Source organism: Ips typographus, linkage group LG10, assembly GCF_016097725.1.
Source record: "Ips typographus isolate SLU linkage group LG10, UJ_Ityp_2.0, whole genome shotgun sequence".
In the NCBI taxonomy this organism is placed as follows: domain Eukaryota; kingdom Metazoa; phylum Arthropoda; class Insecta; order Coleoptera; family Curculionidae; genus Ips; species Ips typographus.
This window is the reverse complement of record NC_138431.1, coordinates 7742037-7769097: the sequence shown is the minus strand read 5'-3', so window position 1 is coordinate 7769097 and position 27061 is coordinate 7742037. Positions and strand designations below refer to the sequence as shown.

At 36.9% G+C, this 27061-nt stretch overlaps 1 protein-coding gene across 1 annotated transcript in view; it reads right to left on the bottom strand.

Moving 5' to 3' along the window:
- Positions 1-362: 362 nt before the first annotated feature.
- Positions 363-27061, bottom strand: part of LOC145734866 (uncharacterized) — a 37028-nt gene continuing 10329 nt past the window's right edge. Inside the window, 2 exon segments of the mRNA XM_081988486.1 lie at positions 363-2471; positions 2473-2870. Of these exon segments, the coding sequence (XP_081844612.1) occupies positions 2298-2471; positions 2473-2870 (572 nt within the window). The 3' untranslated portion in view covers positions 363-2297.

Sequence of the window (27061 nt, the reverse complement as noted above, 5' to 3'; positions counted from 1 at the left end):
CATTATACTTGATGCATTCGCCATTTGTCAAGAAAACTAAATTAACCTCCTGCCAGGGATGTAAAATTTACGGAAAATTAAATTTTTTCGGGAAAATTCAAAAGTAATTAGTTTTTTACATTTTTGTACTATTAACTAGAAGGTATTCAGGCAGTTGAGGTTAATTTTGAAAATTTTCAAGGTCAAACGGTGGAGAGTACCAAAACAGTATATTGACGCCCTCTAGCGGCTAAACGGGGCAACTTAGCCGTACCCGCTTAACGTCACGTGATTGCCCCGTTTATTAGCTTTCATTTGTTATACGATGTGTTTATACAGGGGTGGGACTAGTTTTTGGGGATGAATAACAAAAACAAAGGGTATTTTTCAAAGCTGATCTATAATGTTTCTCAAAACTTAGGAACTAAAAAAATCCAAAGATTTCAAAATATTAAACGATAATTCCAACAGTACCTTGGAGTATAAGTACAAAATAACAAGTTTACCATTAATAAAATGTAATAGTTTAAGACGTCTAGATGTCGCCAGCATACAGAGAATTGTAATATCGTTACGTTAAGACGATTTCAATTTGAGTAACAATCGATCTAAATAATAATAAAAATCAAATAACAAACAATAGTTTCTGTAGTTAGTGGTAAATTTGAAAAGAGTTTTGATTCGAGACTGTGTTTTATTTGATTTCGGAATTGTTTCGAGTGTGTGTGTATTTTATTATTATTATTTAGCAGTGTCCTGTTATTTTTGTATGTCACACCTGGTAAGGTTTTTTTGGTTAATAGCGAGGTCAGAGGGCAGGTACGGATTCAAGTCTATTTGAGCGAATCTGGTTACTATTATGTAAGGGTTTTTCTTTTTTTTTTTAGAAATAAAATTATAAAAAACTTTGCATTGCTACTACTCGTCGTCTTATTTAAAAATTATCACAATCCGTTAACAATTTTTTTTTTTTGATTTAGTTTTTTTTCTGTATTTTTTTTTTGGTTTTTGGATTTCTCCAATATTTTTTCTGCACTTTTATAATATTTTATCAAAAAAGTATAAAATACTGTAAAATATTATGAACACAACAATTCTCTCTATCTCTCACGACCCCTTTTTTTTAGTTTTTCCGTATATTATGTAAATATATGTATATGTATAAATAGGCGCCCGCCCTGTTGGAAGACATAAAAGACGTGCAAGTGCGCGGGCGCCCTCTTTCTACTACTGGTTGCACTACTACAACATAATCATAATAATTAATCATAATAATAATAATAAGTATGAATATAATAAAGTAAACGCGCTTAGTATAGTTTAAAAGAGCGCTAATAAAAACCAACTGATCTATTGAGCAATGAGGATGGTTGCAAACCATTTAGGCGTTAAAAAAAACACAAAATTAAAAACTTAAAAGATAAATGCTTTTCCTTAACACTATAGAAAACCTTAAAAATCAAAAATTACACAAAATAAAACGCCTTTTTCACACCCAAAAGTGGGGCGTGAAATATGTTATGTACACAAATTAAAAAAAGCAACAAATAGGTTCTCTCTAAAAAAAAAAAACTAGATTAAACTTAAAAGTTATTAAATGGAAAGGGATTGTTTCACCCTTCCTCCCCAACATCAAATACACACTTACTTGAAATAGAACAATCCTGAAACTGACTGATATCACATGTCATTTTGTATGTGTGTGTGTGTGTGTAAGTGTGTTTTAGCTTAGGACGCCACTGAAGTAACTAAACCAGTGGCGTCCCGTAATTATTAAAACATAATAAAACACTCGTATTATTTACATTATAGACCTAAAATTAGCAACTTCTCGTATTTATATAAGAAATGAAAAATAGTATTCTTTCCCCAAATATGTATTAATATGCATTAAACTAATATTAATTAAATCACAGTAAATACATAAAAACTACGTTAATAGAGGCGGTTTTTCTTTTTTAATTCGTCAGTGACGTGCGTGTTATTATTATTTGTCAAACAGGTGCCGCTCCATTTTACTTATTACAAAGTGTCTCAAATATAATACGCCTTTATTTTCGTCAAAATTTAGGTAATAGCCGAGTTTAATTTAGTTTTACTGCAAAATGGCACATTATAGTTTTGAACCACCCTGTTAAAAATACGCAACCAAACTACCGGCGAACTTGGCAAAAAGAAAAACCGCACGCAAAACACAAAAACAAACGTCCAATTTTCTACCCAGAAAAAAAACTACAAATAAAAACTAGTTAGATAACTAAATTGAAATGAAAAAATTAAACTATTACGACTACTAAACAAAGTTAAAAAGAAAATTATTAGCGCCGCGCAGCTAAATCGCGCCTCAATTGCGACACTCTCGATCGCAACCAAACCTGTTTTTTCTTCAGCTGCTCCATCTGTCGGATATTGTTGGCGTTAGTGCCGGTCAACTGGTAGCAGTACTGCGCCGCTTGCAGTAAAATATTCACTTTAGCGATTTTTTTTCGTGCCCGACACCTCGGGCACCACCGCTTTCAAATTATCGAACGCGATACGCAAATCGACGCGACGTTGCCGCTCCATGTCGTTGTGCAAATGACGTTTGTCGGTAGGCTCCGCCTCCACGACGTTGCTAGCGCGCCTGCGTTTGTACGAGGAGTTGGCGCGACTACCGCGTCCGCGCTTAACGCCGCGACGTCTTCCTGATGACCCTGGCGTATCTGTGCTGCGCACCGGCAGAATTGTTTTGATGCCATGGTTGCCACGTTGATTCTTTGACATTGCCGACGCCATTGTTTTTTGCAGATGATGACGGTCTTTGTAGGAAGGATTGGTCGGCAATGACAATGGTGCTCTGCTGGCCAACATGTATTTGTCAGGAATGGATACCACGTCGATTTCTTCATCTTCTGCAAAACAAAATAAATGATTTTAGTTTTTCTCATTTCAAATTGAAAAAGGGGAGAGGAAGCAAGGAATAATTTCAAACTATCTCAAAAACAGAACACATTGTAAGTGAGTTTGTAACCCTGAAACTGCACAACAGGATGTCCCATTTGAAATTTTTGTCACTTTGATGAATGCAATATCAGTTTGGAAATTCTAGATTCTCTCTTCTAATTCCAACTTGTTTGTTTCGTGGGTGCCATTTTTTGCCACTAAGAAACCACGTTTCTTGAAATGGTGTTCAGGGAAGTTGAGGAGATGGTGGAATCTCTAAGTCCATTCCGAAGGTCTTCGGGGAGAGGCGGATAGGGTGAAAACCTAGGAGAAGACCACGTGGATGTGACAGTGATGGTTGTAGTTTCCACGAGGAATGACTATACTTGGATTGTGCCTTTAATCGATTTTTATCTGTCCCTGCCTGGGGATGACTTAGAGTCTGACAAATCCTGGGCAGAAAGAATGCCCCATAAAGGGAGCAGAAGCCATTCCCTCCCTGGGGGGTTCATGAAGGAAGGAATACTTAGAAAAGATTTTACACAAATTCAAGTTAAACAAAATCAGCATCGTCACCTCTAAAGGTGCGACAAACGTGGTACCAATAAGTACAGGAAATGCACTTTCTTCTATTGTTACAAGATGTGTGCCCTTTTCTGCGTAGCAGTAACAATCGCCCTTCCCAGTACAATGAGTCCGCTGACTAACAAAGGCAAACTGCGTTACAATAGCTTTATATTGGGTACCGAACAGATAATGGGTTTTCTTGACAATTCAGGTAGAAAGTTGTTGAAACACGCCATATTTCGAACATCTGCCCTTGCGGAAGCTGACAGAATTTTTATTTTTGAAGGCCAAAGCTAATTTTTTTTTGTTGGTTCTAGAACCAAACGATGGTTAACTTAATTAGCGATAGAGGGAGATTCTTGGGCAGTCTAAAGCATCGAGAACAACTCGGTAGGAATGTCGTATTGTCGGAGATGATCCAGCGCTGAGGTCGATCCTCTCTTTGGTTCCTTTCACATTCCGCACCGGGGCGACCCCATAACGGCGGTTGTGGAACGTTTTCTATACCGTCATCGGGGCCCGCATTTAACGAAACCAGTTCGCCAATTGTCGATTAAGGCCTTAGTATCGATAATGTCCTAATATCTAAACGCTAACTGGGCTGGCTCAAATACCAAGTTATTTTCAGAAAAAAATAAGTTAACTGGCTAATTGCCAAGACAACTTGACAAAAAACTGTTTAAGCCAACTTATTGTAAAGAAGAGCAGAAGATTGAGCTGGCTAATCGCCAGGAAATATTAAGTTGGCTAAATGCCAAGAGTGTTTAAAAGAAGACTTAAATTCAATGAGTCAAAAAAGGAGAGTGGAAGAATGTGTTTAGATTCTTAATTGCCAGGAAATTTTAAAAGAGAGACGGGTTAAGGTAACATATTTTAAAGAAGAATTAACTTCTACTGGCGAGAGAAAAGAAGAGCGGTCATTTCGTCTTCACTTTATTTCTTCAGTTGAAATTTCTCAAAATTACAATATATTTAATAATTCTGTTTTTCTCTTGTTTAATTTTTTGTTTTTTCAGGAATGAATACTTCTTCTTTTTTTGCTATTTTCTCAATATTATTAGAATGTGTGATTCTAATAATAAGTAAAGTGTGATTAAGTTCTTAGAAGAAGACTTTTCTTCTTATCTTTAATGATTTGGATACACGTGTGGATTCCAAGTAAAAAATCACCAGAACATAAATTAGGCATTATCTCTAACTAACACCGGTAGATAACGTTGGCCTTTTTCCTCAGTTCCCAGGGCATGTCGGAGTGTTTATCTATGGGTAGGCGCGATTAAGTAACGTTAAATTTAGCCTGCAACAATAAAACCGTCTTTATCGACCCAAAAAGTTAATAATGAAACGGAATTTTTCCGTTTCTATGTTTGCGTGATCGAGAGCGGGAGTCGTTGTCCCCCGGGCCTTTTATTAGGCCTTTTTATACGCCGACGACTATTTTAGGCGCCCGTTTCGAATTTCATTCAAAACGGTTCAAATCTTGCTACCATATACCTGTTGCGACCCTTTTCGCCCAAAATCCGATTGGGATCTTTGAAATTGCCAACAGAACCATTAAAAACCGGTTACCTGAACGGATAGAGTTCAGTTAAATTTTGCAAGAATCATCTTTGAAAAGTTTGTGAAGATCCTTCTAGGAACCTATTCACACGAACAAAATAATTAGTCAGACATGTTCCTTTCTATTTTTTTTTTCTTAAATCGACCGTTCACTGACCCGCAAACACTCGTTTTCATTTGGCATAATATCGCTAATTTTTTCAATCTTCCAACTAACGACCGATCTTTTTATAAAACGCTAATGGTACAGTATTTCCGCACCTCACACCTGTCCAATAGGTAAATCTGACGCGTTCCCAGAAATTTCCTCTAAACTTGATTATGCGTCTAGAAGGCTAATTGGCCGCTAATGGAGCACTCACATAATTTAGGAAGGAAAAAATCAATAAATTAGGGTCAGTCAATGAAATAACACGAGGAATTTTGAGTGATTTCAATTACGGAGAAACGGTAAACGACCTCATTAGATGCTGCAATGGTTGCCAAAACAACACTTTTTCGGTGCAGGAAATGTGTGTGCTCTTCCATTCAACAGCACAATAGAAGCAAACAATTAGGTTATAAATTGTTACAGAAAATCGGAAATTTCCTTAGTTTGATTGTCGAAAAAGGTTCACGACCTGTACTTTTCCTATTCAATTTTTCTCCTCTTGTCTACACGAACTATTAAGAAAATCAAAAATTTTTACTTTCTTTGATCTCCAGGTATAGTAACAATCACTGTAAATGATGTTTCAAAGGACCGTTTAATAGCTAAATATTTGAGACACTTGGACTACTGTGTTCTGGACAGTTTATGTCAACAGGTACCGGGTGACCCAATAAGACCAATTGGCCACAGGGTTGCCAAGTCAAAATATTTAATGGCGGTAGAATATTCAGTAAAAAAAAACGGTAGATATCACGTGGTTTTAAAGGATAATTTAGCTAGGCAGTCACGTGACCATTGTCAGAAATCATAAATCTCAAAAACACTCTTTATATTGAATACTGCAAGAAAACGTTTCTAAATCCTGATTTTTGCTACTTTGCATGGTTTGACAATTTTGACGTTAGTGACAGTTGTCACGTGATTTCAGAAGATTATTTAGCTAGACGATCACGTGACAATTGGCAAAATAACTGTCATAAATCTCAGAAACACGTTTTATATCAAATACTGCAAGAAAACGTTTTTAAATCCTGATTTTTGCTACTTTACAGCACGGTTTGACAGTTTTGACGTTATTGACAGTTGTCACGTGATTTCAGAAGACTATTTAGCTAGACTATAAAGGAACAATTGTCAAAATAACTGTTAAATCTCAGGAAATCGTCTTGTTTCGAAAACTATGTTAAAATGTAATTCTTTTGCAAATTCCAGTAAAATTTTGACAATAGTGACAGACATTCAACAGGAGAACGGCAGAAGAACTACAAAAACGGTAGATGTACCGTTTTAACGGTAGACCTGGCAACATTGATTGGTCATGAAAAGTCGCTAGAAAATATTTTCAAATTCTTAAAATGACCACCAGAGGTCCACCTGTATTAACAACAATTTACCAGAAATTTGTCCATCATTGCTAATACAGAAAAAAAAAATAGAAAAGGTAAACAAGTCTAAAATAGAGCTGACAACATCGCTAACGAATTGGCGGGCTTCCGAAGGTCGCAGACAATGTTGGCGCCCTTTTGAGCATCGATCGCGTGATAGGGTCGACCTTGACGGGAGGGGGTGGTTTCCCTCCCCCCTCCGACCCCCCCAAAAAAGGGAGCGGCGGCAAAAGGGCCCCTAGACGTCGTCTGTAGCATGCCCGATAGTGTTGATTCCCCAATAATGGGTTTCGGAGCCCCTCGAAAGTAAAAGCCGTCTATAATGGCAGAAAAATATGTATTCGGATAAGAGGAATTGGGAGTCTCAATTGAGCTTTTAGTCACGCGTCTCCGAATCTGGTGGTCAGAACGGCCAAACAATTAATCACGCCAGCGGGGTGGTAAAAGTATCCGATTACAACCCTCTTCCCGCCACTTTTTATCCCAAGGTCGAAGACACGGAGGGGGAGGGGGGTTTGAAACGCAAACTCCAGCTTTTCGTGGTATATTGAACCTGGATTTGGGTTATTACCACCAAGACCCAGACTGTCGCGTATGGGAGGGGGAAAAAGGTCAAAATCCAAGTTTCCAGACTATCCGCATCAAAAATGTATAAGTACTTTGTTATTTTTTGTATTCGAGAGGGGTTGTTAGAACCTTAAGAAAGTGTCTCAAAAGGGACTACCAATTTGATTTGATTTTGAGTTGTTAATTGAAAACATGTGAAAGAATAACCTTCTGTAACACCTTTTAAAGATGATGATAATATTTTAGTAAATTGACGTAATCTACGAGGTCGAGTAGATCCACGTGGAAATTTCGATTTTCCTTTTTACCAAAAAATGCGACAAACACACACGCACTTAATAAAGAGGTTAATCAACCTGCGACACGATCAAGGAAAACGAAACAACCTTGAATTTTACAACAGACATCGAATTTGTATGATAATGTTCACATTTTTAGGAAGTGACCGAGTCTAGTATATCTTGATCATTTCCATGCTAATGCGTGTAACAGCTGTAATCTACGCAATAGACAGTCTGACCTTCTTGGGGATCATTTCCCTCCTCCAACATAAACATAATTATTTAATTGCCATAAATTTTAGCATTCCAGTCATTCAAGACTGGCGACCTCCAAATTTGGGCATTACTGACCACTGACTCCATGTGACAGGAAGTCATATTAATCGTCAAATTAACTAATATTTTGGGCTGATTAACATTGGAAGCCCGTCTTATACATTATTTATGCGGACGACCCTGACTTCTGTGCGTGTGCGTACAATTTCAGATGACCGAAATAAACAATGGCGGCACGTGGAACTTTACCGGCTATTTAATTTAAAAATTATTTTTACTCCCAAAAATTTATATAATCTTGAAGTGACCCAGTTTTTTTTTTTAATCCAGATAAATTACTCCCACGCTTCGTAGCGTCTTATCATCAAGTCAAATCACCTCAAAACGATAAATTGTCGAGAGCCTTGAGGTTTCGAGACATGTTTATAGTTTGTCCGAAAAAAATACGCAACTTTTTCACTTTCCTCCCGATACCAATTGGACAACCATAATAGATACGGCAACGTTGCGAGTGTATATACGCACTTTTTCACGTGTCAAGGACGTACGCGTGAAACGTAAATTGTGTCCCCTTCCTGGTCTCTCTCTAGTTTTGTCCTTGTTCGGGACAAGCACCAAAACAACCAGTAGATTTAGTTAGTTACAAGAATGTACTGAACTGAATAACTAGTAATTAGGTAGAAAAAACACTTTAAGCAAAAAGTAAATTGTTTGCAAATGATTTTTAACAAGTTAGGTTAGATTAACAAAAAATACTATTTAGTAGCAAAACCAGATATTCTGTTCAATGGTTTGTGTAATGTAATTAAACCCAGGAATTCTCACAACAAGACCTCAGCATTGATAATGAACTCGATTTTTCAGTCTAAAAGCTCTAAAAACAGTCCAATTTTCTAAAAAATTTTTAGTACTGATTAGTCTAGAAGTCAATTTAATAGTGTTTAACAGCTTGAAATGACTTTTTCAAGTCTATAAAGAGTGTACAAATTGACTTTCAGGCTTGACAAGTCTGAAACTTGTGAAGATAGTCTTGAAACTTGATTTAGCTGACTGAAAGCACTGGAAATAGTTCAGAGTTCCAAGAAAATTAGACACAAAGTAAAAGTTAGTCTTCAAGTCAATTTTCATGAACCTAACGTCAAAATCCAGTATTTCAGACTATTTTCAAGACTGAAATACTGCAATTTGTCTGAAAAGTCATGAAAAATTATTTCAAACGCAAGTTTCAAGCTTCTGATGTCAGTTTTCATTGATTTTAGTATCCAAATCAATTTTCAAGTGATTTCAATGCAAGTTTTATTCTTTTATGGCAATATTTCATTGATCTAAAGTCACTTTTTGGTATATAAGTCAATTTTCACGAACCTAATGTCAATATTCTGCATTTAAGACTACTTTTATGACTAAAATTCTGAAATTAGTCTGAAAATCATGAAAACTGATATCAAACGCAAGTTTGAAGCTTCTGTTGTCAATTTTTATTAGTTTAGGTTAGAGTCACTTTTTGGTATCCCAAGATAATTTTTCCTGTTGAAAAGTGAAAATGTAACTTAAACGACCTAAAAAAAGTAGTTTTTTAAGTCTCCAAGTCAAATTTTCAAACAACCAGTAGATTTAGTTAGTTACAAGAATGTACTGAACTGAATAACTAGTAATTAGGTAGAAAAAACACTTTAAGCAAAAAGTAAATTGTTTGCAAATGATTTTTAACAAGTTAGGTTAACAAAAAATACTATTTAGTAGCAAAACCAGATATTCTGTTCAATGGTTTGTGTAATGTAACTAAACCCAAAAATTCTCACAACAAGACCTCAGCATTGATGGGTCAAAAAAAATAGCTTTCAGATCACAAACCCTAATGTCACGTGACAAATCACCAAAAAGTCTACTCCTAAGTGGTTTTTAGGTGTGAACAAACTTAATTAGCACAGACTTTGGCTTGTTTAGCATCAGGTTGAACAACCCATCAGTTTTATGGAGTGTGCAATATTAATGGGCTTCCTAAGCGGGTTCAAGACCAAATATTGAACCATGGTTGCATAACGTGTGGTACCAAGGTTCTCGAAAAAGGCGAGGTTAGGTGATTGTAAGATTTTTAGCAATTTCCTCAATAGTTGGCCTACAAACGATAACCTAATCAACATTGTAGTTGGAGCAACAAAACATAAACATTGCAAAGGTACTTTATAAGCCAATTTGATCCTTTTGCCCTCTATCGGTTAGTGTTTTTGCTAACCTTTTACGACTCACCAATTTGTATGCAATAATTTGAAGTAAACACGTACATTTTTATGCAACCAACACGTGTACTCGTGCACTGCTTATCGACACCTTTAATGTAATGTTATTGTTTTATATTAAATGTTATCATTAATTATAATAATGTAACCAATATTGATTATTTACGAGCAATAATGTAGTGAGTGTTAGAAACTATCAAATTTGACCTTAATCAAAGGGCAAAATCAACATTGAAGCAAAAGCCAATTGATATTCAATCAACGTCCAGGGACTGGTGAATGACCAGTCAATCGTAGACTAGACTAACATTTCAATGATGCCATCAAAATGTGAGTGTGATTTTTTTTTGAGTATACAAGGTGATTTAGTAAAATAACTTGAAAGCCACCAAGAGAGAGATTGGAGCAGAAAATCCATTCAAACAACAGAACTCAAAAATTGCTTTGTTAATACAAGGTGTGAAAATTTTAAAAGTTTGCTTTTCCAAAGTAAGTAGTAACAAAAGAAATATTGCAAATATACAGATACAGGGTGTCAAAATTTTAATTTTTTAGCTGAACTTTTTGACGCAAATTGATTTAGATAGAAAAAAACAAACAATTTTTGTAACTTTATATACAGAGTGTTTTTCTGTCTCCCTTCTTTTCTCTGTAACTTTTTGTTTGATTTTGAAGTTTTTTTTAGCCAGCATATTCTAGTTATGTTCAAAAGTTGCAATTAATTATTGTAAATTAGTAAATAATTATTTCTTGAATGAATTTGTAAAAATAGTTTTTTCCAGATGACAGTAATGATCACAAAAAACCCAAACTGATGACGTAACAGCCATTTGCTGTGGTTTGATTTTCTTTTTGGCAGTCAATTTAAAAGACAGACTGCTTACGTCATCTTGGCTATCAGATACATTTTAAGCCAAAACCCATACAAATCTCTAAAGCAATCGGGAAGTTGGCAAACATTCCAGCTTTTCCTTGTTTGAATTGAATGCGGACTGTTGTAGTCGGAATGTCTGATTAAGTTGTAACGATTTCCAATATAGCAATTTGGCAGCCTACCTTTTTCCTCGCTGAAGGGTTGTTGTACGGATATTTGGTCTTACCTGCAACAAAAAAAAATCAAATTAAATAAAACAAAATTAATTGATCGGAATTTTATGCTCTACAAGATTGATTCTAAGCATTTTTGCCCTAAAGAGCCATTTAAGGAAGTTACAGACCAAAAACTGTTTGCAAAGCACTCTAGTGTAAACCGAGCAATTTTTGACTGAAAATAGACAAAAAACACGATTTTTTAGGATTAATTTTGTCTGAAATTGGATTTCAAGCACTAAAAACAGTCCAGAAATCCAGACAAAGATTGTTTAGCATAAAACTCGTTTTTTACTACTAAAAATAGTCTAAAAGTTGACTTTCAAGCTGTGAATAGTCTTAACTCGATTTTTCAGTCTAAAACTGACCAATTTTCTAAAAAATTTTTAGTACTGATTAGTAGTTTCATGAAACAACTTGAAATGACTTTTTCAAGTCTATAAAGAGTGTACAAATTGACTTTCAGGCCTAACAAGTCTGAAACTTAGTGAAGATAGTTTTGAAACTTGATTTAGCTGACTGAAAGCACTGAAAATAGTCCAGAGTTCCAAGAAAATTAGAAATAAAGTAAAAGTTAGTTTTCAAGTCAATTTTCATGAACTTAACGTCAAAATCCAGTATTTCAGACTATTTTCAAGACTGAAATATTGCAGTTTGCAAGTTTCAAGCTTCTGATGTCAGTTTTCATTGATTTTAATGTCCAAATCAATTTTCAAGTAATTTGAATGCAAGTTTTTTTCTTTTATGACAATATTTCATTGATCTAAAGTCACTTTTTGGTATATAAGTCAATTTTCACGAACCTAATGTCAATATTCTGCATTTAAGACGATTTTCATGACTAAAATACTGAAATTAGTCTGAAAATCATGAAAACAGATTTCAAAAGCAAGTTTCAAGCTTCTGATGTCAATTTTTATTGGTTTAGAAGGTTAGAGTCACTTTTTGGTATCCCAAGTTAATTTTTACTGTTGAAAAGTGAAAATTTAACTTAAACGACCTAAAAAAAGTAGTTTTTTAAGTCTCCAGTACTAAAGGTCTTTAATTGGGTTGAAAACTGTAAAAATGCTAGAAAACGAATGTTTAAGCCTCTTTTACACGAATTTTCATTGTTAAAGTCGATTTTTGGTAGAAAGAAAAGGAGTTTGACCTGAAAGGGTTCAGGACCAGACGTTTTTGTTTGCTGCCAACAATTGGGCAGGAAATCGCTTAATGGGAACCGATCGCGAATTCTTTTTGCGAGCATACCTGGGCGAGGTAGCAGCAAAGGGCCGTGTAATAATTACGGCACCACCAAACTGGTTCTTTAGCCAGTTATCACGTGGGCTTAAAGAACCGCGAAATACTTGGGTGCACGCTTTACTAATTCCCTCCTTCGAGCTGTTTAGGAATAGCAACCATAAATTTAGACGTTTGCCGACTGCAATAAGCTGCGAATTGCTTTCGATGAGTTATTAAAGTGGCGGAAATGTCACGGGAAAATTGGGGCCGATTGCGCGTAAACCCGTTGCACCAGCACACCGCCCACCGGGATGATTTAAGGGAAAATGACGCAAAATGATGATTCACTCCTATTGACAGTTAACAAATTCGTTTCTAGCATCGAACAATAGTTCAGGCCGAAAACAGATTGATCTATACACTTCCGTGTACGGTAACAGGTCAGAGTATCACGGGTATTGCTCCCACACGGTTTTGCGTAATCAAACTTATCTACGCAGTCAGAAATGTTCTCCTTGGAGTGTCCCTGTTTATATCAAAATTAACTCTGATCACTTTTGTCATAGTCAACCACCAGGATGGTGGAAACAAAAGTTGTAGAACTAGTTTCCGATCAAAGCTGCTTCGCAATAGAGTTATTTACATAACAGCGAGTCATAAAAAACCCATCGGCCCTGCCTTAAATAAAAGAATAATATAAGGGTGTCGGTCCCTTTCTGAACTAGGAAATGCGAATAATACAGAAGAGGGGCGCCTCGTTTTTCGGTTTGGGATGATTTGTAACTTTATTGTTGCGTGTCAATAACCTACCCGGAAAGATCGGTTTCGAAGCTTTTCGCCCTCTGTGGGGTCTAATGAGCCCTATTTTGTTGAGCCCCTCAGAGAAGCAACCTCGAACGACCCGGAGGACGGTTGCGATGCCATTTTTTTCCGCAAAGTCATCGGGAAAACGTTCCTATCAAATTGCGTTAATAGGAAAGAACCCGAACCCTGCAATTCGCTTAGCTACTAGAAAACGACACCTCTTCAACTAGGAAAGGTTAACGGAGTTCAATTTAGTCGACCAGAAAAAAAAACTGACATTTCCGGTAATTTGTTTACTAAGCTGTATCGGTTGGGGACCTTATCGGGACTTAAAGTACACCGGCACTTATAAAATCGTCTCAAAGTAAATGGGAACCGTTAAGATCGATTTGCATTGAAGTCTTATGCTGTAGGCGCCAGCACGCAATAAGATAGGGTTACCCCAGGTGCCCCCAAGGGTATTTTATAACATTAGATCAGTTACAGGTTGAAAACTGATCCTATTCACCGAATTCACAAACCCCCTCACACCCCCCCTAATCTTCCTTCGGAAGGGGGGGGTGAGGGGGTTTGTAAATTCTAGTTTTAGGTAGTTCTAGGTAAATTTATTAATTAAGTCAGTAAGGAATCAAATTATTGCATAAAAATTTAATTTTTACGACTTTAAAATGTTTTTCATCTGATTTAGCATCCTCAATAAAACCCTCCTGTTGTTTTGTCTCTGAGCAACTTGTGAGTGCAACAGAAAGACAGAAACCATAAACAACTTCTAGTTTGTTATATTTTGGAGCAATTCATTGTAGTTTGTAGTATTCTGCTGTATTTTTTAGGCAAACTAGAAAAATTTCAAAAAAAATCCTAGGTTAGGTTAAATACGAAAATGACAATTAAAAATAATAACAGAATTAGGGTAAAGCCAAATAACGGAATTAGGATAGATGGAAAAATAGCGGAAATTACTTAACATCAACTCAAAAAGCCAAAGTACAACTTTCTGGAGTATTCTAGTTTGTGCAGAAGAAGCAGTAAACTGAGTAAAGCAGTAAAGTGTTAATAAAAATAATTTCTTGATAATATCAAAATCAAAATTGTCATATAAATCTGGATACATCCTGCATACGTGCAATAAAACTACTTGCGTGGGGACGGTATTAGATTTATTTTATTATTTGAATGGTCATTGCCTAAAATTCGAGTCTGGTGATTTATCTGTCTGGAGTTAAAACAGACGAAGTCACCTTCAATTGTTTAGACTTTTACATCGATTTCTACACTATTACTGTGTATTTTGAACCGTACAGAACGCAAAATAATGATGGACGAGCCGGCATCTGGCACTCTTTAACCAGGCACCGGTTCGGCATTAAAATGCCTTTGCGGCCCGGAGTTAATCGTGTCGAAACTGCTGAAAGCAACCGAAATATTGTATGCAGTCAAGTCTTGCCAAAAAGTAGGAATGTGGAAGTCACATCGATTCTGATCAAAATTCAGGCCACGCCTGGGAAGCTCTCGACTTATTGTAATATTCCCTGAACAGTCGATGTTGATGAACTCTTCTTCAAAATTTACTTCACACCACTCTGATATCTTTTCTAGCAGGTGGTGTCTCTTTGATTGAAGGCACGTGAAAAAATCAAGTAGCAGATGCTCTGGAAACAGTCTAGAAGCTTTCAAAACCATCTAGATGTTGTCAGATACTGTTGAAATAGCCTAAAAGCCTCCAGAACAGTTTAAAAATTATCAAATCCTCTTAAAACCTCCTAGAAGCTTCCAAAAGTGTCTAAAAGCTTTCAAACCTATCTAGAAGTTTTCAGGTGCTCTTGAAATAGCTTAGAAGCTTCTAAAAACTTATAAAACTGTTTAAGTGCTTCCAAATGTTCGTAAAACAGCCCAGAAGCTTACAGATGCTCTTAAAATAGCATATAGAACCTTCTAAACGCCTCTAGAACAGTTCATATGCTACCAAATACTCTTGAAACAGCCTAGAAGCTTTCAAAAGTGTCTAAAACGGTCTAAAAGCTTTTAAATCTATATAGAAGTGTTCAGATGCTCTTGGAATAGCTTAGAAGCTTCTAAAACCTTATAGAACTGTTTAGGTGCTTCCAAATGTTCCTAAAACTACCCAGAATCTTACAGATGCTCTTGAAATAGCCTAGAAGCTTCTAAATGCCTGTAGAACAGTTTAGAAGCTTCCAAATCTTTCTAAAACACCGGTTCGGCATTAAAATCAGACACCACTGTGATCATCTTTTGTAGCAGGTGGTGTCTTTTGCAGGTTCGGACGTGTTACTTGGCTGCTTTAAATGCATTAGAAGAAAAAAAAACAAGTAGCAGACACGAAAAAAAGTGGTCCAGACTGTATTGTTCGGGCATTTTTCATACTCTCCGCAAGGGTCGATAATGAAAAAGAACCACGCCCCATACGGAGACGGTATTTCCCTTGGAAAGATGACCCCTGGAAGTTTGGCAACCCTTTTGAACGATGAGAGAACTGAAAGTTGAACTAATTAGTGCGTTTTCAAGAAGATGAAGACGAAAATCGATAACGAAAGAGACAAGGAGCAAGTGAAAGGTCCGTCAAGCAGCTGCGAGTCTAGACTTGTTGCAGCTAGGGATGTGGTTGCAGTATCGAAAACGAGCAACAGGTTTGAAAAGGGCACTGCTAACCTAGTTTTAAATCCCGCGCGGGTGTGAAAACTGGAAGTTTACATTATTACCCCACAATAACCACAAATCAACCAACCGAATCGTTCTTGTACGACCGTGACCCTATGTAGGTAAAAACATCAACAAACCGCTCAAGGTTGATGAGCAAAAACAAGACAAATTTGTCTAATAAACCCACTTTTGCTTGCCTAAAAATTGTACTTGTGGTAGGTAGTGTAGATATGGGGCCTTAGGCACCAGCAAGTTTCAACCAATCACCTACCCACATTCGGTCGACCCATTAAGCCGCTATTAAGTCAACTCTTCGTTTTTTACCACTTACGCAACTGCTTAAGCCGCTTTTACATATATCGCCGTTGTTCCATTCTCTTCCATTCATGCAGTACTCATTGGAACAGTGTTGCCACATCAAGTTAAATTCAGAACAGGGGTTTTCGAGGATGAAAAATATGGAAACGTGACATCGCCGCCCCCCTGGTTCCGCGGAACCGTAAAATGCCGCCGGCGGCCCGATCTTCGCGGAATTTGAGGTCAACGCACCCCCCTCCTGTACATTTTCGGGAGGACTCTCCCAAAACAGGTGGGGGGCGGGAGGATTCCCGACGGGTGACGTCATTACACGCAGAAGGTCGTCTGGACCCGGGAATGTCACGCTTTTAATTGACGATTTGTGACGTAATTAGGTCGTGCAGAATCGATTTGTACGCTCATTTGAGTAGAGGTGGAGGAATTTGATTTTAATTTAACGTGAATTTAATAAGGAATTTGAATAGTTCCGAGTAGCATTAGTAAGAAACTAATTTCAGTGACTAAAATTCCTTTAAAGGTGATAACTGGTCAATGTTGATGGAACAAACCACCGTAAGACGATTATGAAGCAATTAAGTGTAGACGGCTCTTTCTCTTCTAAACTTGAATGAAAGTCGACTAATTATAATTGAGTCCGTTCCTATTCATTGAACTTTTTAACTATGTTTACACCCATCCACGCCAACAGGTGACATTTTCTCGGAGACGCTGCCCACGGTTAATCCCACAACTATAGTCACTGATCCCGAGAAAAATTCGAGTAGGAAAATTATTAACAAGTTTAAAATTTTGATTGGGTGAACAGTTTTCGAGATATTGACGTTTGAAAAATGACACTGTCAGGTTTTCAACTGTCATAACTCTTAACCAGAATGAGATAGAGCAAAACGGATTGATGAGGATTCTAAAAATGTGCTTAAAACAGTCATTTTCTTACTCCAAGTGGGTTTTATAGGCGATTCTGTCCCTGACTGTCCTTTCAAACTGTGTTTCTGACAGTTCAAACTTTGACACCGCTTTTCTTCCTGACTGTACCAAGTTTTGTAGTGTTTTTTCAGCTTATTGGATAGGAAATTTAATGAGGATTCCAAAAATGTGCTTAAAACAGTCATTTTCTTACTCCAAGTGGGTTTTACAGGCGATTTTGTCCTTGAGTGTCCTTTCAAACTGCGTTTCTGACAGTTCAAACTTTGACACCGCTTTTCTTCCTGACTGTACCAAATTTTGTAGTGTTTTTTCAGCTCATTGGATAGGAAATTTAATGAGGATTCCAAAAATGTGCTTAAAACAGTCATTTTCTAACTCCAAGTGGGTTTTACAGGCAATTCTGTCCCTGACTGTCCTTTCAAACTGTGTTTCTAACAGTTCAAACTTTGACACCGCTTTTCTTCCTGACTGTACCAAATTTTGTAGTGTTTTTTCAACTTATTAGATAGGAAATTTAATGAGGATTCCAAAAATGTGCTTAAAACAGTCATTTTCTAACTCCAAGTGGGTTTTACAGGCAATTATGTCCCTGACTGTCCTTTCAAACTTGGTTTCTGTCAGTTCAAACTTTGAATGATGATGAAGAGGAAAGAAAAACAACAGTTTCCTCCAGGGTTAGGTCAGTTGGTTTTGTTTACAACCGTGCGTAAAGACGATTATTACGTAAATGAAAACAATGCACAATTGAGTATTTACACTATGATCGTACGTAAAATGATTTAATATAACAATTGTCAATCACGTAAAATATATCAGATGAGACAAATCTAACCAACTTTCTCGCGGTTTCTGGGGTGTGCGTTTAACATTACGTATAACCATTTAAGTTTACGACACTGTCCAGTAAGGTTTTAATCTTTAATTAGCGGTTCTCGACCGACATTTTGCAATAATTCAAATAGCCGACGTAGACGAAAAAACTTAACTATACAGTCGACCGTGGAATGTTAATTAGATCGCGGCCACACCCACCCTGTATCGATTCGGATCATTTTTTTTTCTCGTACAGGTCGATAGGTCCAGATAATGATCAATCAATTAGTTTTTACACACTGACAACTAACGGTTCTTGCTCACGAACGAAATTTTCGACTGACCCAATGCTGCGCCACTGGCTATGCGTGGGGGACTTCAAGAAGTCTCTTTAACTAGAGTGTTTTGACTCGACCGGAGGCCAAATAAACATGGGCGGGGAATTTTTGGGTTCAACCACCTAATTTGCGGTAATCGTATAGTTTTGACGGTAAACCGACCTTGAACCCTATTTTTCATTTTAATAACATATTATTGCGAATAATCTGGGTACCCGAGCCTAAATAGTTAATTCTTGTCCCTAACAGCCTTGGGATACCCAAATTATCTCAACTACAATTTTTATCGGACGATTTGTCGGATTCCTGGACAAAATTCAATTTCTAAAAATACCCGACAATGACCTCGTTTTTTTGGCATCCGCCCGCACTTTTTGAGGTAGGTTTTCTCGAAAATTTAGCATAAATACAAGGGCGGAAGGAAATCCAAACAGGAAACCCAGAACAGAGACTTATCAAAAGAAACCAACACCAAGATAAGACTAGTTGATTGACGTCCACTAACCAACACATCCAGGATTTGGACATCAGTAAACTACCCTTCAAGTAAACGCACTTAGTGCATTAGTTATCAGTATAATAGGTAAATAACACGTCTATAAATTTTCGTTAATCGCTGGTGATAATATTAACACGAAAAACGTTTGAAGCCAATTTAAACTGCCAACTTTAAACAAACTGTTGGGAAATCATTTCAGTACAAGACGTCCCTGGAGTATTTTTCACTCCAGAATCGAAAATTGCACATCACAACAACTCTAATGACTGTTTACATGAAGAACGTGACAATTCGCACTTCTACCGACAAGCCTTACAAATTATCGTTCCTGGATGTCGGACGAAAAATAGGTTTATTTCCAGAATGTTCACCTCGTTCCAGTGGTAAATTAAGACTACAAAGTGTAAACACCATTAAGTGGATCAAAGATTCGTGACAAAAAGTGACTTTCCCCTGGAATCGTGTCACGGCAAGCCCCCTAATTTAAATTAGAAATTTTCACAAATTCCATGATAACACCAGTTAAGAGAATTAATTTTTATTCATTACCTTAACCGACTAATTAGACTAAGTTGTACGTATACGTTGATAACGATGCAGTATTTCCTATTAAGACTCCCCCATCTTATAGTCATCAAGTAGTACCAATTGACTTCCTCCAGACAATCGTTAAAACATGCATTATTCATGGTACCATCCCGGAAAAAGCCGGCTCGGACCAGACTACTTATTAACTTTCCACGGTTACAGGGTGGTACCCATCTCTAACATTCCAGGAAGTCGTGACGTCAAGCTCTGATGAATAACATTCGTTGAGTCAGTTTATTGGCGATGACGCACTTCATACTGATAGGGTCAAGCCCGATTGACTTTTTCCACACAAGGTCAAACCAGAATACCAAAAAATGGCGAACTTGACCTTCGCAAACCGACGTTTTACGACGTAAAAAGTGAATTATTCCCCCGACGATATTTACACAACTAATGTAATCCGTATGCAAATGTTTTCATTGACCGAACCGAAATGTCACTCAGATTTATTGACACGGCGCAAAAAATTTACAGGGTGGTCAAACTAGTTTCTAATCACTTACCGCTCTAAAATAGTAGCTTAAAATGTTCGCATACCTGTAACAAAACAAAAAACAAAAATTAGTATTGATGATGGATTGGGTGTGATAAATGTTAATGAAAAACAACTGGATTTAGTAGAAAACGTAGATTTTATAGGATGGTGATGGTAATGGTAGGTGTGGATGGTGACAGATGTACTGCACCCTGATTAGATCTATGGTATCCCAGCTTCTTCTGCTATCTCAAGGTTTCCTTGTTCATAGAGGACAAGATTTAGTTCCTTTAGGAATTTTAGGATCTTGAATGGGTTTGTTCGATGAGGTATTTCTTCAGAGATGGACGAACTGACGAAGAAAGAAATAAATGGAGGACAAGAAGAGCCCCTACGTCAGCGGTGGTATCCTTCTCCCAGGACAGAGGATGCCGATGCAACTCTGGGAACTTCCCGAAAGGGAAAATTCCTGGACTTGTAGCGACTTTCTCTTCCAGACCTATCCTTGGTCCTGGGGAGGGTAAAAAGCAGTAGTCTTGCTTGACTCAACTATTTGAGGCCACATTTCCTGCCAATGAATATTGGCGCGCGTGGGTTGTTTCTGGTTCTTCTCCGCAAAACCTGCAGGTACTGTCTTCTTCTAGACCTAGCTTCGTCAGGTGTTCTCTGAGTCGATAATGCCTTGAGACTAATTTTGCTGAGGTTAATCAGTGTCTTCGATCTTGCTCGGTTAAAATTGCCGAGGAGATCTTTAGCCTGCCTCAGTCTTTGCCAGTGCGTTGCTCTCAGTTCTTCTTCACCTTCATTAAGTACTTCCTGGACATATATGCTTTTTCCGTTCTGGCCCGATTAGTGGCACTGATGCTCCTTTTCATGCCAGAGTATCTGTTGTTCGTTACTCTCTACTCCAACGTGCCCCGGAACCCAGACGAGTTGTTCCTTCCTAGATCATTAAGCTTTCCTAGGCACTCCAGAACCATAATCGAGTTGATGTTAGATGAGCTCAACGCTTTGATAGCTACTTGGCTATCGGAAAGGATCGCAATTTCCTTGTTCCGGTATTTCCTGTCGAGATTAAACTGAATACACCTTTCTATGGCGTGAAATGCTAGGGAACTGGCCCATGGGTTCGCAGTATTTGGTGGACCTCCCTTGGACTTTTAGATCCGTCCGTATACCATATTATGGTATTATTTCCCAATGTTTGAATGAATTCTCTGCTCCAATCTCTCTTGGTGCTCAGTTCCGTTCGAAATTGTTTCTTGAAACTAAACTTCCTGATGATTTCGTCGGTTGGGAGATGTGTTGTGCCAGTAGGCAGTGAGTCCCTTGCAATCTGAGATGTGCTCCCCAAGCAGCTCTTCTCACCAGGATGTGGAGCGGTGTGAGGTCGAGAAATACGATCACCATTTTATGGATAATTTTGTCACATATTTTTAGAACACAATTAGAGCTATAATAATGTCTTAAACGGTCACCTGACTATGTCAAAGCCATAAAGACGACTTATAGAATGGTTTTGCAAAAATGCTAACGCTGAGAAACTTTTGACAGTCCTGACAATGTCTAGTACTGTCACCGCAGTCAAATTAGTGATGTCAAATTGCAATTTATAGCTTCATTGTACCACCGAGGGAATTTGGACAGTTGGGACAACCGTCAGCTCAATTTGAGACTGAGAAATGATTGCCACTTTTTGAGAAGCTAACAACGTTGGAAGAGGAATAATCTGTGCAATTAATGCGCTATCGTCTGCGAATTTTCCAAAAAAAAAAAACCAACAATCAACGTATTCTGGGTATTTTAAACGGTGTGTTTGTATGGAGGATGCTGTTTACGAAAATGAGTCAATGCATAATATTTGCATTACGATTGGTTTCGTGGAAACCAAGTCAGATTTGTGCCATTACGTTTACCCACGTGCTGATAAGCTGAGTTTCGTAGAGGTGGCAGCGTTGCCGTTTCGTTCAATTAAAGGCTCCACACCGATGATAATGTAATGGTCATGTAGGACGACCTTTACGATGGCGACGGTTTGGCGGGAATTTATTCATTCAGTATTTTATGTTAAAGATATCGATTGCGCGTCAGTTACGTCAACGTGCACGCATTATTTAGTTCGCCACTATCGATACTAATGTTACAACTTTTCGATAAGGAGGAATTATAGTAAAAATCGTCATAAAATTGATAATCGCTTATTTTGTTGCGTAATCTAATTAAGTTTTAAGTGATGTACAAACACGAATTGGAGGTGGTTTTTTACACTTTTGATAAGCTCAAGTTTCGTTACAATTTGATAGCGCCAAAGTACTTATGATATGGCGCCAGTATCAAAATGCGGTAATTCAGAGAAATCAATTTCCTGGAAGTATTTTTTTTGCGGTAGTTAGTAAATTCCCGTCGTAAAAATCTAGTAGGCATTTGACTGACGTCAATCTGTTAAGACTGACCATTGGTCACGCTCCCCCAGGTTTCCTTAATTGGACGAATCCTAATTGTTACGGTTTAAAGAACTGGACTGCTGACCTTGAGGAGCATTTTCAGGACGCGGTCCAACGACGCCATTACCTTGGCCATGAAAGTGCAATGAACAGCGTTTTTCACCGGTCACTACGAACAAGCCCCCCCCCACACACAAAAGAACCGAATTTTAATTAATTTTTGTTGCGTGTGTGCCCCCCCTCCGCCCTAATTACGAGTAATAAGCCGACTAAACAAACTTTGGGGCAGAGCACCCCAATTAAGCATTAATAAGGTAGCAATTTCAATTTTTAATGGGGACCGTGAGACGTGACGAGCCCCCCGAAGAAGGGCCGGAAAAAAACTAATACCAAACTTTCGGACCTCGTTAGCGGCCCCAAAAACGTGGAATAATATGATGAGGGGGGACCCCTGGTCGGACGACCGCTGAATAACCAATTGATTGGATCTTTCGGTTTTCCCCACCCTTCTAAAAGTTTCGTTTTTACATGTAAATCCAGTCAGATCACATTTACACCAGAAAGGTTCTTTCTTAAATCGTTCAGCTCTACTCTTTTTCATGTAAACCCATTAACTAGTAATTAGAAACGTTTTTGGGGTAAACCTTGTCACAATTAACCTCTTAACACACACTGTCTGATGTTCGTATTTTTACGTGACCAGAAAGAACAAAACTTTGACTGTCAATATCTCAGCTAGTTTTTGGCCTACGCTGACGTTAAACCACTCAAAAAATCCAGTTTTTTCTCCTCTTTCTTGTGGTGTGCTCAAAAACCACTTTTGTGGCCTCTGGCGTACAGGGTGAGCCAAAAAACGGGAAGGTGGTAGATTTGGGTCACTCTGTATACAGTTCCAGTGGGAAATTTGCCGTTCAGAGTCCGGATTCATTTTCCTTGATTTTTTTAACGCAAGTTTTATTCTTTCAATTTTTTCCGTATTTTTACTAGTTTATGGGATATTCCACAAAACTCATTTTATAGTGACCAGAAAGAACAAAAGCCATTCAAAACTTTGACTGTCAATATCTCAGCTAATTTTTGGCCTACGCTGACGTTGAACGACCCAAAAAATCCAGTTTTTCCTCTTCTTTCTTGTGGTGCACTCAAAAATCACATTCGTGGCCTCTGGCGTACAGGGTGAGCCAAACTAGTGGAACTCAGAAGTTAGGTACAAGACAGTGAGCGTAAATAACGTCAAAAACCAGGAAAAACGAACAGTTTTAAAGACGTTTTACTAATTTTGTTATTATCAAATGGAAATTCTCCGGGGTAAATCTAGACGGCAATGTGATTGATTTACATTACAGTAAACAAACAACAATGTAAATGAGTGCTTCTATCTTTTAAACTTAAATACTTAGGTTAAGGTTGTTTTAACTCTGACACCGGTGTTTAAAAGTCGTGTCAGTATTTGATTTTGAATCAAAATATCGCCATCATTGGTTTGACTTTGTTTTCGGGTACCACCGAAAGTGCAACGAGATAAATTGGGTTCGAAAGTCCATCGACTATTTTTAGGTTATTTTTAAAATAGCAACAATAATCGAGCAGATATTCCCGCTGACACCACACACACGATCAGTACGACCGATTAGGAGCTTAAAATTTAATTACTCGTTATGGTTTTGATTGTTATTAACATTGTATCTCATTATTGGATTAATGGCATAGCAACAACGTTGACAAAAGTGTGCAACACTCACACAAGTCCATTCATGAAATTCACAGGAAGTAAACATAACTCAGATAATTGTATGATGGTGAAACTGTAATTTTGTTTATTTCGGTCGTTAAGTCTAGCACAAGGCTTTTGAACAATTTGTCCTCAATTTCGTAGAAAAAGAACTATTTCCAATGATAATCCTATACAGACACTAATTAAGGCCACTTGTCATATAAACGAGTTTTCCTTGACCATAAACACCTTTAAGTCTATAATAATATGAAGTTTTACTGCCCGCTAGTTGAGTGTAATAAAACCGGTAATAAAACCTTAATTAAACCCTCTAAGCTTACGCTAGACCAACAAGACTTTAATTCCAAAAAATTCTGGTTTGTTTAACGTAGATCTGACCGACATTCGAGTGTAATCTAAATCCCCCCTGAAAGATTCGGCGTTATTATCAGGTAAATACGTGAAATCTATCGAAAACACCTTAAATAATCCGGATAGTCTGCTGTTTATTGACACGACAGATAAACGAGAGAAACCAAAGTGCACCTAATCTGCGAACTAGGCAATATTTAAAGTGATTTCAAATTCAAAATCTATTGATGACATTGGAGGATTTTCTACTCTTTAACATCTAATAATATACCTCAAAAAAAAAAGTGACAAACACTTGACTCCTCTTTGAAGAGGCTTATCGACACTTGGCACAAATACCAACATTTTTGCAAAACTCACACTGGTGCCCTACATTTTGCTAATCTTATCAAATAAAATTACTTAATCGTCGATGAGCACCCTAAGTTTTTGCGAATTTGAGTGTTTTTACCGCTACTTAATACGAAGTAGCAATTTACTAGATTAATAAAATTGATGTATTTTTTCTTGGTAGCACTTGATGATGTGTTTGACAAGCTGACAACAGTGTTGCCAAAATAGGAAGTTTAGGCATCATACATCAATTTTTTGGTTTAACCAAATTTTTTTCAAATATTGCATAAGTTTGTTGGAAATTGAAAATGCATGGAAACCACTCTGTATATGCTACCGTCGTATCAGCTAAGCTGACAAAAATTGGTATTTCCTAAGCCAGATTTTTAGACAGTTATTTATAAACACAAATTTTGCTTTTTTAGTTTCAGTCAACTTTGACGCCCTCTAGTGGCCAAACCGTCCGACCTATTAACCCCAGTTGGAGTATTTTTAGAAAGCTTATTTCATTGGCTATCCCTTGACGTATAAAACATTACCAAAAATAGTGCAATTAAGCGAGTTTTTGAGGTTTAAACAAAAGAATGCACCAAGAAAATGATAAAAAAATTGGTCAAATTTGACGCCCTCTAACAGCCAAAATCGTCTAACCTGTCAACCCAAATAGGGATATATTTAGAAAGCTCATTTCATTGGCTATCCATTGACGTATAAAACTTTACCAAAAATAGTGCAATTAAGCGAGTTTTTAGGAATTAAACAAAAAGATACCCCAAAAAAATTAGACGTGGGTTATTTACGGTTTAGTGTCAGGATGCACCAGAAACATTTTTTGACTGGTTTGACTATAGAAAATTTGGAAAACACGGTCACGTGACTTACTAGATCTACCACGACGTAATTTTTTTGAAAAACTGTTTTTGCAAATAAAAATTTTCGTAAGGGTCAAATTTGCCTGAAACACCGCCACTATCCTAATGGGTTGTGCGCGTTAGGTTGGCCAGTTAGTGCAAACGAAAATCGACCTTAATGATTGTATTTCTACAATTTTGTTACTACTCTAGGTTTGGCAATCATTGTGCTAGGTTTGTGCCAAATATCTGCCCGATTTAAAAAAAATCCTCAGTCAAGGAAAACATTTAGTTAGCTTTGGAGCCCTCTGACGGTCAAACGAAACAACCTATCCATTGACATATAAAAGTCTATACAAAGTGTTGCGTGTGAAAATAAAGACAGTTTTGACTAAATTTGACAACTACCGCTGGAACTTTCATTAATTCGGTTATTTTGACAGTGTTTTATTGTTATTTTGACAGGGTGGTTCAATGTATCAATTTAAAAAGTGATTTTTTAAATTAAAAGGAGTAATACAAACTTTTTTGGTTTAGAAAAAATATAAAGATTGATTTAAATAAATAATTAATATAAAATAATAAATAATAATAATAAAAATAATAAAAAAATATAAAAATAATAATTATAATTTAAAAAAAAAAATTTGTATTGATTTTAATTTTTTTATTTTTAGTTTTTTTTTTGATTTTTTTTTTCTTTTTTTTTTGGATTTTTTTTTTTGATATTTTTTTTATTGATTTTTTTTGTCTGGTTCTCTGATCAGACAGAATTATAAGAATGTTTTTGAAAAACTAGACTTTCTGTACTTTTTTAGAACTGATTTTTTGACCACACTGTATTATATATTTTGACGTCGTTGACATGACAAAACACAAAAAACAAGAAAAAACCTTTTCTGCTATGTATAAATTAAAAATGTTTTGGAGACCAAAAATGTAGAATTTTACATAAAATGCTAGATATCTCAGAAACAGATACAGATATGACATTAATACACGAAACATGTCTAGAATTTGACGTAGAATACAAAAATAAAAAAAACTATACAGGGTATAACATTTGTGATAATTCAGGAAGTTAGTGGGTATTGTTAGGCTAGGTTAGGTTAGGTTAATTATCAGGAATTACTGGGCATTACAAGAAATTAGTGGCAATACTTGATCTATTGTGTTTTTTTGGACAACCAGTGTTAGTTTCTGGTACCCAGCAACAACTGATTTGTATAAACTAGAGCAAGAAAGGGTTTTATCAAAGTTCAAACCAGAACACAAATTTCTCTTAAAAAACAAGGTGGGCGACCAAATCTGTATTGTTTGTTAAACCTGCTGGTATGACGAGAAAAAAAAAACTAGACTGAATTGCTTCTCGCTCTCGAAATCGTCTTGACATTTCTACAATTGGTAAACCTGTTTGATGGCGGTGAAATTCAGATTTGATTTTAATTAGGTGGTCAAAGAACCCAAAGTAACACGACTTTTTGTTGCCCAGACGCAACAATTCTGGTAATCCAACACCCTGTACGGTAAATTGCCAGGTAAAATTATGTTTAGTTTGGGTTATGGAAAATATTTCGATAACGCTTTTACTCGAATGTTGTTGTGTTTGCTTCAGTATTTGTGTTTAGAAAACATTACATAAGCAAGACACATTTAGGCCCCGAAAAATTTGAGTCAATATTTGGT